The 16,290-nt window shown below is 48.5% G+C and overlaps 1 protein-coding gene across 1 annotated transcript in view; it reads left to right on the top strand.

Moving 5' to 3' along the window:
• prr36b (proline rich 36b) overlaps positions 1-15,851 on the top strand; it is a 29,552-nt gene extending 13,701 nt beyond the window's left edge. The window contains exons 2-5 of the mRNA XM_053443826.1: positions 2,370-3,106; positions 3,443-3,524; positions 11,201-11,424; positions 11,629-15,851. Coding sequence (XP_053299801.1) covers positions 2,476-3,106; positions 3,443-3,524; positions 11,201-11,424; positions 11,629-14,648 — 3,957 coding nt within the window. The 5' untranslated portion in view covers positions 2,370-2,475 and the 3' untranslated portion in view covers positions 14,649-15,851. The remainder of the gene's footprint in view (positions 1-2,369; positions 3,107-3,442; positions 3,525-11,200; positions 11,425-11,628) is intronic.
• Positions 15,852-16,290: the final 439 nt, after the last annotated feature.

Below are 16,290 nucleotides of genomic sequence, written 5' to 3'. Positions count from 1 at the left end.
CACATTAAGTCTCAACTGCAGCTTTAAGATGGCTGCTTAAGCACATAATAGCATATCAATTTATATATACAAGTAAATGCATGTAATAATGAACTTTTCCCACATTTATTTAACTTGAATTTATTTATTTATTCAGCAACATAGCAAATGTAAAAGTCAAAATGGGTTGCATGGTTGAACAAGTTTATATTCAATCATACAATTACACAACTGATTGAATTTAACGGCCTCTTAGCTAATTAGTTTATTTCTGCTGACTTCCTGAGGCACAAAGAAAATATAGTCTGTTTAAAATCCACCGCAAAAGTTCAATTATTATTATTATTATTATTATTATTATTATTGAGGAACATTTTGGAACAAACAATAGAGTAGGGGAGGAGTTGAGCAACACATCAGAGATCAAGGAGGTGGCCATAGGAATGAATACACTTCAGTCTGACCTGCTTACAGACACAGTCATGTGGAAAATGGCTGTTTCCATATTATTTTTCTGTATTCCACCACTCCCCTCTCTCCCACCAGGCTTCACCCTGTCCCTCTCCTAAAAGCTGTGACTGCTCCTGGCAGAATTAAACCAACTGCCCACATTTTGTAGCCTCACTGGTATTTAAAAGCCTCCTGTGACCGACGGGTGCGGCAGCATGAGTCGCTCCTCGCAGCCACCCGTGTTCTCTCAGCCTCTAAGGTTGTTTTGGGCAGCGGCCTGTTGCACTGACTCTGTGTATTTGGTCTTATGTGTTGTTTGGGATGCATGGATTCTTTTTTTCTTTTTTTTTTTGCTCAGCCTCTCTTTCCCCCTCCGGCCCTGCTCAGCTGCTCGAGCCATCTGTGCAAAGGCAAACAGAGAACAGAGGGATGGAAGGAGAGCAGGAGCCATGGGGGAGGAAAGAAATCGAGGAGAGGGGAGAATGGTTGGGAGAAAGGGAGGATCACCGGCAAATGAAAGAAGGAGATTTAGCTCAGACGACGAGAGACCGAAGAGGGAAAGAAAGACGAGGAAGGGTGTGAGAGAATTGTTTCCAGGAAGCCAGCGGCACAAAGATGATGTCTGTCCCGTTCTAGAAATAGGACAGTGAGCGTTCATACAAGTTTAGGTCAGTGGAAACTAGGATGAGTAAAGATGTCTGGATTCTGCAGTTTGACCAGCAGTGAGCTCATTTTACATCTTGTTTTTCCCCCTGTCTCTTTCCTCCCCCTCTGTCCCACCTCCTCCCAGTGTTCCCATGCTCCGCAGGCCAAGCCTCTTCCTCTGGGCCGGCCTCTGCTTTGCCTCAGAGTTTGTCTCAGCACTCGGGCCTCCAGCGCAGTCGGCTCCTCGCTCTGTTTGTAAACTTTGACAGTCCAGTTTCCTGCGTACACACGCCTCGCACGCCCTTCTCCCCCCCTGCACTTCGCTTACTCCCTCTCCCGTCATCCGTCCGTCTGAGAATTGTAGAGGAATCACAATTAATTAACCCAGATGGTCGACCCTTCATCAGGCCTTGCATGCCTCACGTCCCCCATTTCTTGTCCTCAGTTGCTCATCTTTGTTTTTCACCCATGAGTCAAACTGTCTTTGGGCTGGTTGTTCATGTCTTGACCCAAATACGTCCACGCCATCTCCTTCCTTTTCTTTTTATATTAATTAAGTCAAATCGTTGGAAGTTGTGTGATGATAACTGGTGGTGTATACAGTGTGTGTGTGTGTGTGTGTTTGATGTTTTTTTGGCTGCAGCTTTTCGACCTTGACGTGTTCTATCCCAGAAAACTAGTCTTCCATGCTAGTGACTCCATTTTGTAACAGAAACAAAAAGGAAGATGCCGTTAAACTGTGTCACTGAGCTTTTTGGTGCCACAGAGGGAAACATTTGCCACTGCACTGCGGTTGGCATTGATATTAATGAAGGCTATTTGTAGAGCCTTTCTTTCCTGCGGTGGACATGTGGCCCCTACCACGCTACCCCGTCTTTATGTGGCCCCTGAGATGTCGCGTACACATTCAACTGATCGTAACACGGGTCGATCTAATGGATTATCTGCAGGTTTCCTCAAGCACGACTTGTCTGAAGCTGTGCTCTGTTTTCTTTTTGTGTGTATGTGTCTCTCTCGCTGTGTTAAACTGTAAAACATATGATTCAGCCTCCTTAGGGATTATGCAGCAGTCTCCTATACAATGTTATGGCACATGATTCTTATATAGTTCTCCAGATACCTATATAATGTGTGTGGGGAAGCTGTAAGGAGATAGAAGCCAATGGTTTATCTGATTCAAAGGGCCAACAGCATTCCTGGAGCTCTGTGCACTGATAGCAGAGACAGCTCACTGTGCTTCATGCCTGGTCTTGCTGTTGACTAACTGGGTTATGCTTTGCTTTATCTCTTTCCAGACCAGACCTTGTATTCTCCAGAAGCCCGTAGACCTGTGGCCATCCTGTGAGCTTCAAGTCCATCCACCCTGTCCTGCAGAGACGGACCACCACCACTCAAGAGGAGATGAAGCCGGATGGGGTAGCCACGGCAGCAATGGAGCCAATGGAAGCATTGGATTCCAATCCAGGAAATGAGGCAGCACCCGCCATAGGACAGGAGCCCAACCAGGCAGCCAGTCCTGCGGAAGAGGAGACACCACAGCAGCTTGCAGGAGATACGGTTCAGGTGGAACCTCAGCCCGAACAGGCTAAGGACGCCCCAGCTGCTAAGACCGGCAACAAGACCTCAGGAGACTCCAAAGCCAAGACTCCAAACAAGGCCACGGCCAAGACAAAACCTTCCTCCACCATCCAAACCAAGACCACAACTGGCTCACGGCCCAACACATCCCAGAGCCGCATCTCGAACGGCACGTCGAAGCCTCAGACCAACGGAGTGGCCAAGAAAGCCACGACCGCTCTGGACAAAAAGAGCACCCCCCCGACCTCAGCGCCCGCCAAAAGACCAACAGGCCCGGCCGGAGTGCCCGCCGCCAAGAGCAAAGTGGGTGAGAAGAAATCCCCCAGTGCCACCACCACCACCACCAACTCTGCAAAGCCGATGGCTGGACCAACCGCAGCCAGGAAGACGCCGTCCTCATCTGCCATTGGTGTAAAAAGCAGCACCACTGCAGCTGCTCCGAGGAAGCCCATAGGTCGGTGACAGATCCATGAAAAGACAGAGATTTTACATCCTTTCTAAATGTAAACAGGAAATGTTTCCACAGCTCTATCGCCAATGAGGAATATTTATTGTAATGTGATTACATGCGGATAGAGCGCACGCATTAGACATGCCAGAGTGACTGCTGCTGATCTAGAAATACATTTGCCCTAGATCCATCTGACACACAATATGAAAGCAATACTTGATGCACTATTTATACACATACTAAAAATGGCTTTATAAAGCTTATTGTCTCACAGATCCTTCTCTCCTCATCCTTCCTCTTCATCCTCATCTTCATCCTCTCCGTCTTTCTCTCCTCCAGGTGTAAAATCTGCTCCTCCGTCCAAACCTGCCACTGCTGCTGCACCTAAGCCTGATAAGGCCGCTGCTCCCAAGACAACCAGGTAGGTGTGACATTTGTGAAGCGTCTGAGAGAGATTGTCTGTGCGTCTGTAGATAGCACAGGCAGCCGTCTCTAACTGGTCCTCTCCTCAGAACCATCTCCCACTGGGCTCCTTTTTTATTAAAAGCCTTTCCGGTCGTTTGCTCGCAAATCACCACATTTCCTCCAGAACAGCAGCAAATCGCCATAACTTTCCAGATAGATGAGAATTGTGGGGAATGAGTTCAGCATTTTAAACGCGCTCGCTGCCAAGTGAGAAGCAGTTGGTTCAGAAGGCTTCGCTTGACCACAGGTTCAAAGAACACACTGTTTAAGAGAAAACCCCCTGGAGGACGGAGGGACAATGGTCCCCCACATAGAGGCTCGGAGGGGCAGGGCATAAATAGGCCAACAATCCACCAATGTCAGAATAAGCCTCAGAGAAACGCCTCGCAGGGTTTCACAGACAGTATTATACAGCATTATTAATTAAAACAAGTTTTCAATAGGACGAGGGGCATTCTCAAGAGTTAACTGAGAACAACACTACACTCTTAATGTATCGTTTGCGTGCTTATCTGCATTTGTGTACACCAGAACGTCTGTTTGTGTACAGTCGCTTCGACATGTGTTCCTCACCTGAGTCACACTGGGTGCATGGTGTTGGGTCCGGAGGTGATTTGGCAGCAGACCAGTGAAGGAGGATGAAGGAGGCCTTTGTCTGAGACAGTGAGGGTCCTGATCAGATACAGCCTCCGGGAAGTCTGACTCTTCTTCCATCAGAAACTTACACTGCTGCCTCTTCCTCCTCTTTGTTTGTGTGTTCAAGCAAGACGCCTCCTTCTTCCTGAATGTTTATCCACTATGGTGCATGGTTTGTATGAAAAGTGCAAGTGTCTGCAAGTGGGCACATTAGGAACATGCATACATATACACATATGACCTTTTGTCTTGTTCCCCTATTCCTTTACTCTAGTTATTACAGATACACTAACATGCCACACGTACAGTTGCAAGCTGCTCTCCTCCACCTAAGAGCAAGGTGTTCTTACCCCCCCACCCCCCCCTCTCCACCCTGCACGTGCTCTGGGTAGCAGTTGGTCTGGGGAGATTAAACTCAGATTACAGCTTTATTCAACAGTTGATGTGCAAACATCTCATTAAAAGGTATTACAGGAGGGCATGGAGGCAATCACCAGGGCAGAAGAGAACACTCACTGTGTGCACTTCATGGACAGTCATGGTGATTTCATTCATAATTACACACACACACACAGTCCAGAAATGACTGTGATAGAGAAATGATTGACCCCGAGTAGTTTGACACGTATCAGGCTCTGTTCTCATCACTGGTGTACGATGGATGGTGAAGTCACTCACAGTGTTGTTGTTAGCAGAGATGTTAAGATACCAGTATGGCTCTGGTACTACTGGAAATACCAGGATGGGCATCGGTGAATACATGAATGTATGTGCTAACATGAATCTGTTAGGACGTCTCAGATGAAACTGCAGTTTTCTTTTCCCGGAAATCCCTTCTGGTATTTTAAGAGCAGCGTAGAAAAGGGGATTTCTGGTAGTTTACCGTTCACCAGAGCTTTGCCAGTTCCAGTTCCAGTTCCCTCTGGAAAGTCCCACAAGTAAAAGCGTGACGTGAACTGAATGTAAGACTCAAGTTTCAAGAGTCGGCACTGGCTCCAATGTTGTCAATTACAACACCACTAAAAGGCCGAACAAAAATGATTAACAATCTTTTCTGCAGATTATCTCTGTTCGGTGCAAAGATTTCTACAAACAAATGTCTCACACATGATATCAGCTACACAATTATGAGGAATTTGTTCATTTTGATCAACAACTGGTGACACTTACTCTCCGATCAGACACCAGTAACCAACTGCAGCAGATGAGTCAAACCCTGCATGATGGAGAAGCATGAGAAACAATAGATGGAAGTAATAGGATTCATGTATTAACTGATGCTGTAGTTTTGTATGGCACATTGAGTTTTTATTTGAACTATTTATTTTTCCAGGATTTCATCTCAGGTTTCTTTATGCACAAAGGAATCCTTGTAATCAGGTTAAGATCAGATTATTGTGTGTTTTTTAAGCGGAGCTATGTTTCATTATTCATTGTCAGTGTGTGAGTCAGTAACATGTGTCGCACTCGGTGCATGTGTAGCCCACAGAAGCATTTTACTGCAGTAGACCTACATATAAAATCCCCATGAGAGAGGTATAGCCATTACTGATGATAGACTCATCTGACAGCACCGTGTAGCCTCGTAGCCATTCCCTTGTTAAGTGTGTGTGTCTGTGTGTGTGTGTGTGCACCTCAGCGTCTGTGTGTGTTTGATGTGCTTTGACGGGGCCATCAATTTCTACTTTAATTAGATTTTCCCTTTTCCTACCTCACTCAAATCTTAATCCAGGCCTGCTATCAGTAGAGCGGTGGAGACTGATGCATTCACTGGCACAGCAGACGCCCCCCTGCTTCCCCTGTTGCTGTCACACACACAGACACACAAACACACACACACACAAACAATCCCAAAGTGGGTCTATCAATTTACTTAGTGTTTCTCTGTGGCTCAATTGATTTAATTCCATCTGCAGCCGGTCACACTTACCAGAAATAAAAAAAAAGTGCAGAGCAAATGTTCAGTAAGTGACTTCCGTCTGAGTTAATGCCCTCACAAGAGTTTTATTCTTCTCCTCAGCCGGGGTTTTAGCTAAATTAGATTAGTGTTTGTTGCCGGTGGCTATCACAGCTCACTCTTTGTCCCGGTAAACACCCAAACTGCACAGCCAGGCTTTTTTAAAGAAGAACATTGAGTCATCTGAAAGCTCAAGTACATATTGGCCCGGTCTCAGCATCTAACTACTCAAGGAACAGGCTTTATGAGCTGTACCGGGTCGGGGGGGAAGGTGTTGTGTTGACGTCACAGTCGGTTCCAGTCAGTCAAACATAATGACACCTTCAGTGAGAGTGTAGAGGCGGAGTCGGTGGTGATATTTTGTTTAGGTTGCAGGTTGTGAATGTGTCATTAATGTGTTTGTACAACTACTGAGAAGATGTTTGTGTGTATGTCAGTGCAGATGTGTGTGTGTGCATCACGCCTCTACTTGTTCCCTTTAGGTCAATTAGTGTTTTGTTTTGGAGTTGTGTGTCATTGTGTCTGTCCTGCTTGCATCTGCACGCTTGCTTTCTTTATGAGGTGTGTGCACCTGCTGTTAGAACCAGATTGCCCACAGCGCGCAGCTTGTGACGGGAAACATTTCAGCCTGATTAGTGTGCAAATGGCAAAAAGAAGAAATCCTTACAGGTTGTGTGAACATCGTGTCCATGCGTGCTGCAATGTGTGCGAACGGTTTGTGTGTCAGCTTGTGCGCATGAATATTTACAAAGATGATTCATGGTTAGCGTAGTTAATTCAGCGACTGGTATGCAGAACGCAGGACCACACGGCAAACTGTGTGTGTATGCACAGTGTACATAATGTACAGTGTGTATGCACAGTGTACATAATGTACAGTGTGTGCATGTGATGCAGCTCCTGCATAGTAGGAGCAGCATGCAATTAGAATGCAGAGCATGTGTTCATTTGCCGGTATATGAGTCAGTATGATGCGGAGGTAAAGGGGGATGGGAGGCGTACGCGGTGGAGTGCCGGACATGTGTTACGTGTGCACATGCCGCAGAGCTGCTTCCTCCTGCTGCGTCTGCCGGTGCAGCAGAGTGAGGTGAAAAATAAAAAATGGTGGCGGTGGAGTATGGAAGCTACATGGCTGAATAAGTCATGTGTCCCTGCTGGGCTCCCATCACGGCTGCCAGAGAAACGTACAGAGGGAGAGGGTGGTGCGTGCAGAGAGTGTGAGGTGTGTGTCTGTGTGTGTGTCTGTGTGTGTGTGAGAGAGGAGGTGGTGAGGAGGACCAGCGGGTTTCTCTGCATGAAACAGAAGAAAATATTGCCCCTCTGTTCAGAGTAGAGGACACAACAAGGGTGTGTGCTCCTGCAGAAAGAGGATCGGCTGAGACGGGCGATCAGGTTGTTTTCAGTTTGTCCTGCCAGCCTCTCGTGTTCCCACATCAGTCATGCTGCTCCCCTCATCGATGGTCCCGGGGGAATGATGCGTTTTTTTACTGCAGCAATTCTTCATGATCTTACAAATGACTGCTGATGTAATGGTCCAGCACTGATGTGTGTGTGTGTGTGTTGAGCAGCAGTCCGGGTCCTAGCCGTCCAGTGGGAGGCAGAGGACGTGTTGCGCAGCCTGTAAATCATCTGGAGTGTTCTGGGTGTGGCCGGTGACGCTGCCATGCGGTCCACTGCTGCCATGAAGCCACTGAGCCAATTACCAAATGGACTGAGTGGGAATTAGTCACAGAGAAGTGGGCAGAAGGAGGCGTTTGTGTGTCTGAGGGCGAGACAAAGGTTTAAGTGTGCGACGGGGTGTTTATGGGTGTGTTCCCTCGTGCTGCAGACATGTGACACTTGTTTATCTGTAACAGAACCAGTTATCTACTGCTCTATTTTCAAACTTAACTATTTGGTTTTATTATTTACTATGAAAACTTCTCATCTGAATTCCACAGTCTGAATTTAAAACATCGAACCCACAGGTTTTCATAGTGCCCTGTAGAAACCTTGGGAAACGGGGGAACAACATTCTTGTTGACTGAGATCTGATCATTTTCCCAAAACAATCCCCAAAGTGCCCTCCATTCTTCTTGAGGAGTCTGAAGCCTCTTTAACCCAGATTAAAACTCCCGCCTCCAGGTTCCTGCTGCTTAATTAACAAACCATCATCTTTAATTTGCTGCTCGTCGTGAGAGGAGGACTCTCGTCTCCTGGAGCTCGTCACCTCCGCTGCAGGCATCATGTCTGCCCACATGCTCACTGAGCTCCCAGCCACTCGCTTGCCCCCTTTCCTGATGCCTCTCGTGATTTAAATCCTGGCCCTCTCTCCTGTTGTATCTCAACAAAGCAACACCAGCAGGCAGAAACTGTTTCTACTCACTAATCCCCTCTCAGCTGAGACGTTTGAGGAACAGTAACAAAGCTCAGGTGAACTTTAAGGCATCGCTGGGAACGTCAGTCAGCCTCTAGCGAGTAACTGTCAGAGTCATGTGATGTTTACACTCCAATGCATTCCTGAGCTTCCAGTGCAACATTTGCTATAACCCCAATTTATAATGTTATTTATAGTTTTTCCTCTGAGCTCGGCCTGTGGGGAACCAGGGGCACGGTTCTCTCTCCCTGTGATACATGCTGCTCATTGAATTAACTGTAGGTGCAAAGTGGCTGCAATGATCCCCGACAGTCATTCAGCTGACAGCGTTAATTACAGACTGAACGGTGGCTTAGAATAAATCAAGCATCACAACATTGTTGGTTAACAACACATCCACTGTTGTTAAACCCCATCTAATCCCAGAACACACAAGTTGTAATGTTCCTGTGGCCCAGTCTCTCAAATCATGCAATAATGTTACCAGAGTTCAATGAGACACTGATGAAAGATAATGTTTAATCGGATGAACATTATCTGCCTCCGCTCGCTCGTCTCTCTCCCTCTTGCCTTCTCTCCATCTCATTCTTCCTCAGTGGCCTGGTTCATTTCTAGTTCCCTCCAAAGTGCTCCTGCCTTTGTGGATTACCCCCCCCCCCCCCCCCACACCCCCCTCCTCCTTTATCACACTGATTATTTTGAATAGTCTCTGAATTACCCTCCGCACACGTCATCTCTAATGCCAATCTCTCTGTATCCTTTAATTCCTGTCTGATTTAAATATATATATATACCAGGCACCACAGAACCTGTTCTCATTTAACCTTTTAACATATTGTTCCCAGTTTGAGGTTTAAAATCTTAACACCTCACTGACCGTTTCCCAGTTTAATCTTAGGAGATAAAGCTTCGTGGTCGAGCGTGTTATCGAGTTGCAGTAAAAATTTTAGATTAAATTTATTTGCAAGGACTGAACTTAACTTTCCTCCGGAGGATTAGCTCCAGGGTTTAAATTCTATCGCTGAGCCAGCGGAAAATCATTTGATCTGTATCTTTTGTTCTGCATCTGTAATAAAATCTGCAAGAACAAGAACAAGAGCACATTAACTTCACATCAGCATTTTCTGATTTGACAGTCAACACAAGCGTCTGTCTGTGGTTTTATTTAGCCTGAAGGGCTTTGCTCCGGGAAACGGTGCAGACAAGATCCAACAATCCCAATATCAGTAACACACCTTTCACTGGCCCAAAGCCTGTTAGACATCACGAGGATTAAGAGTAAATGCCCTGGTCTGAACTTCCAACAGGACCACACCTTAATAGTGTTGCCACCCGCTGCTCTCGGGCTTTAATCTCATTCCATGTTACCAAACAGTCGTCCACTGCCTCTGCCAGGTTGTGGATGGCACGCACCATTTTGTTGCCTCTACACAATGAGTGTTCATCTGACACACCCCACGGTTCAAACTCGGCACATTTGGAGTTATTTTTATTCTCCTTTCAGTATTAAAGATTAATGTCCTCCCAGCCGTCTTCACTCTCTCCCTCTACCTCCCGCTTGTTCTCGTTTCTGCCAGTGCTAACTCGATTCTTTATTTAGAAGCAGGCAGTTGGTGTAGCATGGGCCTGGGAGATTGCACACCACAGCGCTGTCAGAACTACTGGATGTAGGTTACTTCACTCAGACGGGACAGGGAAGCCAGATCCTGGGCCAGGCAGGCAGGCTGATGCATACCGCCCCAGGTGTCGACGGCGGATATGGACACGAGATCAGGGGCAGGGGTTCCCCGGGGGTTTGGGCGCCTCGTGACTCACGTTCCAAACTTCAGCGCTTCATAGGCTCTCAGGGGAGTTTGTACTAGGGTTGTGGACAAATGAGCCGGGCCTGAGTCTGTTTTTAATAACATTTCAGATGCTGATTCACTGGAGGCAAGGTCACGCTTGTAAACAACTAGTTTGTGCAGCATGTTGTTCATATCTGAAAGCTGAAGTGTCTATAGATGGTCAATTAGGTCCAGACATGTTCATTAGTTTGTCCTTCACATATTAATAAGGCTGGAGGAGATCGTCTTTTTCATCCTAAGATAATTGTTTCCTCTCCGGATTTTCCTCCTTTGCACATTCTGCCATAATTAGGGCTGTGCATCTTCCCTCCAGTCGTTGAGTAGGTGGTCATCAACAACTCACTGTGTTGAGACTGATGCTTCATCTGTAAAGGTAATGAAGGTCATTAAGGATGTTCTGTCCTCTCTTTGTGAGGTGAAAAGCCTCCAAGCCCTCGTATGGTTTCAGTCCTGCAAGCTTTGCAAACCTCCTTGATGGTGTCTGTTCTCTGTCCTGGGGTCTGTCTTCTGGATCTGACTAATGAGTGAGACATCACAGTGCTGCTCCCTGTCACATCCCTCTGAGCGCTGACCAGCACATGGGTGGAGTGAGACCTGATGTTTCCTTCTCGCTGTGAGGGGCTTGTCAACTCAAATGCTTGAGTCACCTTCAATTAATGTCAAAAGTGAACTCGCCATCTTGTTGAGCTCATTTGTATATGTCCGTCTCACAGGGATTTTGAATGATTGTACAACTAAGAACGGACCAGCAGAGAGATCATGATCTAGAAAGAACATGTGCACTGATATCTATGATGAAGAAAGTCTGTTAACCACATTCTTTGTCTTCTTCACTTCAGGCCGACAACCGGCACATCGGCGTCATCTCGTCCAGCCACAGGCGCAGCCCGGCAGCCCCTCGCCGGTGCAGCCAAGAGCTCCCCCGCTGCCTCCAAACCCCCCACCCCGAGAACCCCGTCCTCCGCCGCCAAGCCGGCTGCCGCCAAACCAACCTCCTCGACCCCCTCTGGTGGCAAAGCTCCCACATCACAAACATCCAGGAACTCAACCCCTGTGAAGAAAGGTAAAGATGATGTCATGATCATGTATGAGCTGTAAGCATGACAATAAAAATCACAAACATTTTCATCCTTAAACTAAAATCAGTGACATCACTACGGAATGTTTAAGTAATGAGCTTCGGTCTTTTGTGTGGATCATAAAATTCTGTGTTTCAGTTTCATTATGAAACTGTTTAACCATTACCTGTTCTCTGTTCTCCTCCTAGATGTTACCAAACCATCAACCCCACTCAGAAAGGCGGCAGATTCTCCTCTCACCCGCGCCCCAATCACTTCAAAGGGCGCCAAACCGGAGACCCCCAAAACAGCCTCAAAATCAGACACCCCCACCAAAAAGCCTACAAGTGCCACCACCAAGTCTGTGGACTCAAAGACACCCACCCGCCCGAAACCACTAGAGAGTAAGTCCACACCTTACAAACCGCCCGTCTCCAAATCGGCTGGAGCCAAGACCCCCACCCCCAAGAAAACTGTGGGCAGCAGCACCCCCACCCCGGTGAAGCGTGGCCCCAAAGCGACAACAGCTGCCCAACCTGAAGTGGAAATTGCCGCCGCTGTAGCTGCTGCGGCCTCGATTGCTACGGCTGCAGCTGCCATCGCCGTTTCAGAGGAACCAGAACCAGAACCACTCGCTGACGTAGCTGTGGAGGTGACTGCTACAACTCCTGAAGCAGTACAAGAAAAAGCCTTCGAGCCCACAGCAGTACCAGAACCAGAACCTGTACGTGAACCAACACCAGAGCCTGCTCGAGAGCCAACACCAGAACCCGCTCGAGAGCCAACCCCAGAACCCATACGAGAGGAAACACCTGAGCCTCTTTATGAACCAGTACCTGTTAAACAACCATCTCCAGAACCCCTTGCAGAACCACTGTCTCAGCTGTCATTAGAGGAAGACCTAGGAGCTGATTCTTTCCACGATCAAGCCTCCAGTGTCCCCGTGTCGGCCCAGATGGACCTTTTCAAATTCCAGGAGTCGGTTCCTTCCTTGGGAACGACTGTCATGTCTCCTCCTTGCTCCCCACCAGGCCCAGTTTCTCCAGTCAGAGAGCCACAGAACGCTTCCTCTGGGCTGGACATGCACTTTCAGTCCGACCCCTGGGACTCGAACCAGCACGTGGCCTCGTCTGACTTTGCCTCAGAGAGCACAGTCGGCAGGATGAACTTCCAGACTGAAGAGGAGAGGGAGAATAAAGAACGATTCTCACATGAGACGAGGGAGGAGGAGGAGGATGAGGAGGAGGAGGAGGAGGAAGATGACGACGAAGAGGAGGAGAAGATCATGTTCATGCCTCCCTCCACAGCTCCATCTGCAGAGGCCTTTAACATGAAGGCACAAAGCCCCTTGTTCGCTGTCTCGCCCTTGGACGATTTCAGCCCCAGGGACCTGACCTCCCCTCATGAAAAGGAGGAGGCAGTGGAAAAGGCTGATGAAGAGATCAATGAGGATGACGATGAGGAGGAGGAGGATGAAGATGAGGAGCAGAGGAGACTAGGCCATCAGCCTTTGTCCTTCACCACTGACATGAGCACTTCCCAGCCCTCTGAGGAGTTCCAGGTCCGCTCCTCAGCCTTCGGGGGTTCGGCGGGCTGGCACGGTGACGACCTCCTGTCCGGGTTGGACTCGGAGGACGTGAGCAGCTGCACCAGCAGCCGGCAGCAGGGAGTCTCTGACCTCAGCAGCACCCAGCACACAGCCATCTTAGAGGGCACCCAGAGCTCGGATGCCATGATCGATTCAAGCCTCCGTGGCTCCGAGGGAGATGGTAATCTCATGGGTTCGCCCAACGTGGAAACCCTGGCCAATGAAGAAGAGGAGGACGAGGACGAAGAGGATGAGCGGGTGGATGATATGGACTTGAGTTCAGAGAGGATAGAGGAGCGTCACAAGGTGTTCCAGCAGCAGGAGCATGACGAGGAGGACGATGAGGATGTAGAGATGCACAGTGAAGGCGTCACAGAGAGCTGTGGAAACGTAGATGAAGATGACTTCAATGAGGAGGAGCATTCAGACAACCTCAATCGCTCTGCTCCTCCCCCCAGCATCCCCCCAGCCGCCTCCTGGGGCCAGACCAACCCCTTCGCCGATACCTGGGGTCAACCAGCCCCACTGCTCCCTGTCTCCTCCCCCAGCCCGGTGTCCGACCATGGGGCAGCCGAGTCTGAAACCCCAACTCAGTCTCCTGCCCAGACATGTTTTGACGGCAGTGGCCCTTCCTTCGTTCCTCAGCCAGAGGCCCGGCAGCTCCAGTCAGCCCACGAGGAGATGAAGGGCTCCGAGGAGGAACAGGACCTTCTGGCTGGCCCGGCTATGGGCATGTCTAAGAGTGGCACAGGTCTATCTGCTCAGAGTGACACCAGCACGCCAGAGGAGCTCCGGGACTACGACAGCAGCTCTGGGGTGGAGTCGCGCTCTGACAAGCAGCACACCCCGGTGCCTGCTTCAGTCCAGCCTGACATGGAGCAGGACCTGGGCATCCACTTGGAGAAAGGTGATGGAGAAGAGGAGGAGGCCGAGACGCTCCCTGCCGACGAGGTCCTAGGAACCGGACCCCCAACTGCTCCAGCATCGGCCCCTTCCTCCCCCTCCACCTCGGAAGACGAGGCCAGTGATACTGAGGGTGAGATGCAGATCAACGACCCAGACGCACCGATGATGATGGATGAGAGTGCTGGATTTGAAAGCCCCACTCCAAACTGTAATCTGCCAGCTCTCGACGAGGATGAGGAGGCAGCAGCCGCTGGAGACTGCGAAGAGGACGGAGGCGGAGCCACTCCCCAGTCGGCCCACTCTGTGGCGTCTTATGGCTTCGACTGCACCACGTCCAACTCCAACGCCCACTCCATGGCCGAGAGCTGCGGAAAGAGCCCGGGGATCTTCTCCCTGGAGAACGAGGAGCAGCTGCCCGAGGAGGCCAAGGACCCGTCCTTCATCAAGGAGCTGACCCTGCCATCGGCGGCCGCCACCGCCTACGCAGACGACCTGCTGGGGCGACCTGTGGACCTGATGCCACTGGGCCTTCCAGGAGGAATGGCGCCCAGCCTAGACGAGCACCACTACATGCTGGGCGGAAAGGTTGCAGGAGACCACCTCGGGGGGGTCGATCCACTGGGGTCCAGTCACCACTTCGGGGCCCAGGAGTCCGGGGACACCGACGATAGCCAGCCCCCGTACTACTCAACCATTTGTGATAAGACTGATAGTTTTCTTGCAGGTAACGTATAAGTCCCTGCTATTACCCTGGAATGCACCTTTTCCCCACAGCCCTCCCCTTACCTGTTGTCTGTTTCCTCTCCAGTTGAGTTAGATGGCTTAGAAGGAGAAACAGAGGAGCGCCAGATTGTAGGAAATGATTTTAAAAAATCAAAAGAGAGGAGATGAGGAAAAATGACTGTAGCAAACTTTAAGTGAAGCCTCCCTCTTTCATACTGTTATGATCCTGGTTATGAGTGTCTGGCTTAAACTCCTTTCTGTACAATAGCTACTACCATTTTCTAGTAGAATGTTCTTTTTAAGTAACACTGCATATCCTGTAGCCCCCGATGGGGTACTGACTGATTGGTCCAATGTGACTGAGCGTTTAAACCGAAAAAGAAAAAAAAATTGATGGAATGAAATGGACTCATTGTGTATTTATCCTACTGTTTTTACCGAACAAATGTCAATGACTTTTTTTTTTTGTGGTTATTTTTGTTTTGTATTTGCTTATTTGTTGTTTTTTTGTTTTGTTCCGTTCTGTTGAAACCGGGAGTCTGTTCTGCGAAACAGGGTTTTTACGATTATCGAGGGAACTGAGGCGTCAACTCTCGACTCTTTGAAGTTCATCAAAGCCAATCGGTTTCCTCGATAAGCGCAGATTCCCCCCCGCGGTGCAGACCCCCGGTCCTCCCTGCCCTGTGTACACACGCTTCATGTTCAACAGCACCGTAGTGATAGTCACATGCTACTTTTTTCAAGGTTGTGTTCCTGTTTCAAGACTTTTAGCTTTTCAGAATAAAAGGCTAGTTATTAACAGGGCTGCCGGCCCGTGCAGATGTGTTAGGTATGGGAGTGTTAGATTGCAGTTGGTGAAGTTTTTTAATGTGTGCGTCAGGAGGTGGTTAAGGTGTAACGTGCAGTCACGTACAGTTTGTGTTTCAGGCTTTTGGTTTTTACGTGGCTTCTCTTCCGGCCTCAGTTAGCGGATCTAACAACTAGCCCATTATTTGTGATGAGACCCTGCATTGTCCAACACAGCTTTACATTCGCTGAGAGGTTTCTCCTGGTCAGCGTTTGGTTTACTATTTCAACAGTATATTGCATGTTTAACTAACAAAGAGACTGTGTACTACCTTGAATTTGAAACAATTCTACACTAGACATGTTCATCAATGAATGGTTCACACTAGGTTATCTTTCAAAATTCCATTAAAACATCCTTGCAAGGCATTTTGTTCCTGTTTCTTATTTCCCCTGTGGCTCCAGCATGAACTTACTGTCCTTGTGTTTGAATCGCTGTGTACTCGTGTGTCTACACAACTGATCCTCCCCGTGGTTCCTCCCCATTATTCACCATGGGAATAACTGGTAAACAGGAAGTGATGCAACATTGTACGACGATGTTGTATCTCAAATGGAATTTTGGTCAAAGTCGATGAGGCGATGGCGTCCCGGTGCCTTGTTCTACTCCAGCATGCTTTGTGCGTCCAAGACACATTCACGGATTCAGATTCAACACAAAGCTGAACAACATGACACTGATAACACACGTTCGGTCAGTGAGGCTCATGTGAAGATGCCCTGTGGAGGTTTTTTATGACCAGACAAACGTGTACTCTGTTTTTTAAGTATCCCTGAGGTCCAACAATTTGTGTTGAGGTATATTTGC

This window comes from Pleuronectes platessa, chromosome 16, assembly GCF_947347685.1.
Source record: "Pleuronectes platessa chromosome 16, fPlePla1.1, whole genome shotgun sequence".
In the NCBI taxonomy this organism is placed as follows: domain Eukaryota; kingdom Metazoa; phylum Chordata; class Actinopteri; order Pleuronectiformes; family Pleuronectidae; genus Pleuronectes; species Pleuronectes platessa.
This window is presented reverse-complemented; position numbering and strand designations above follow the sequence as displayed.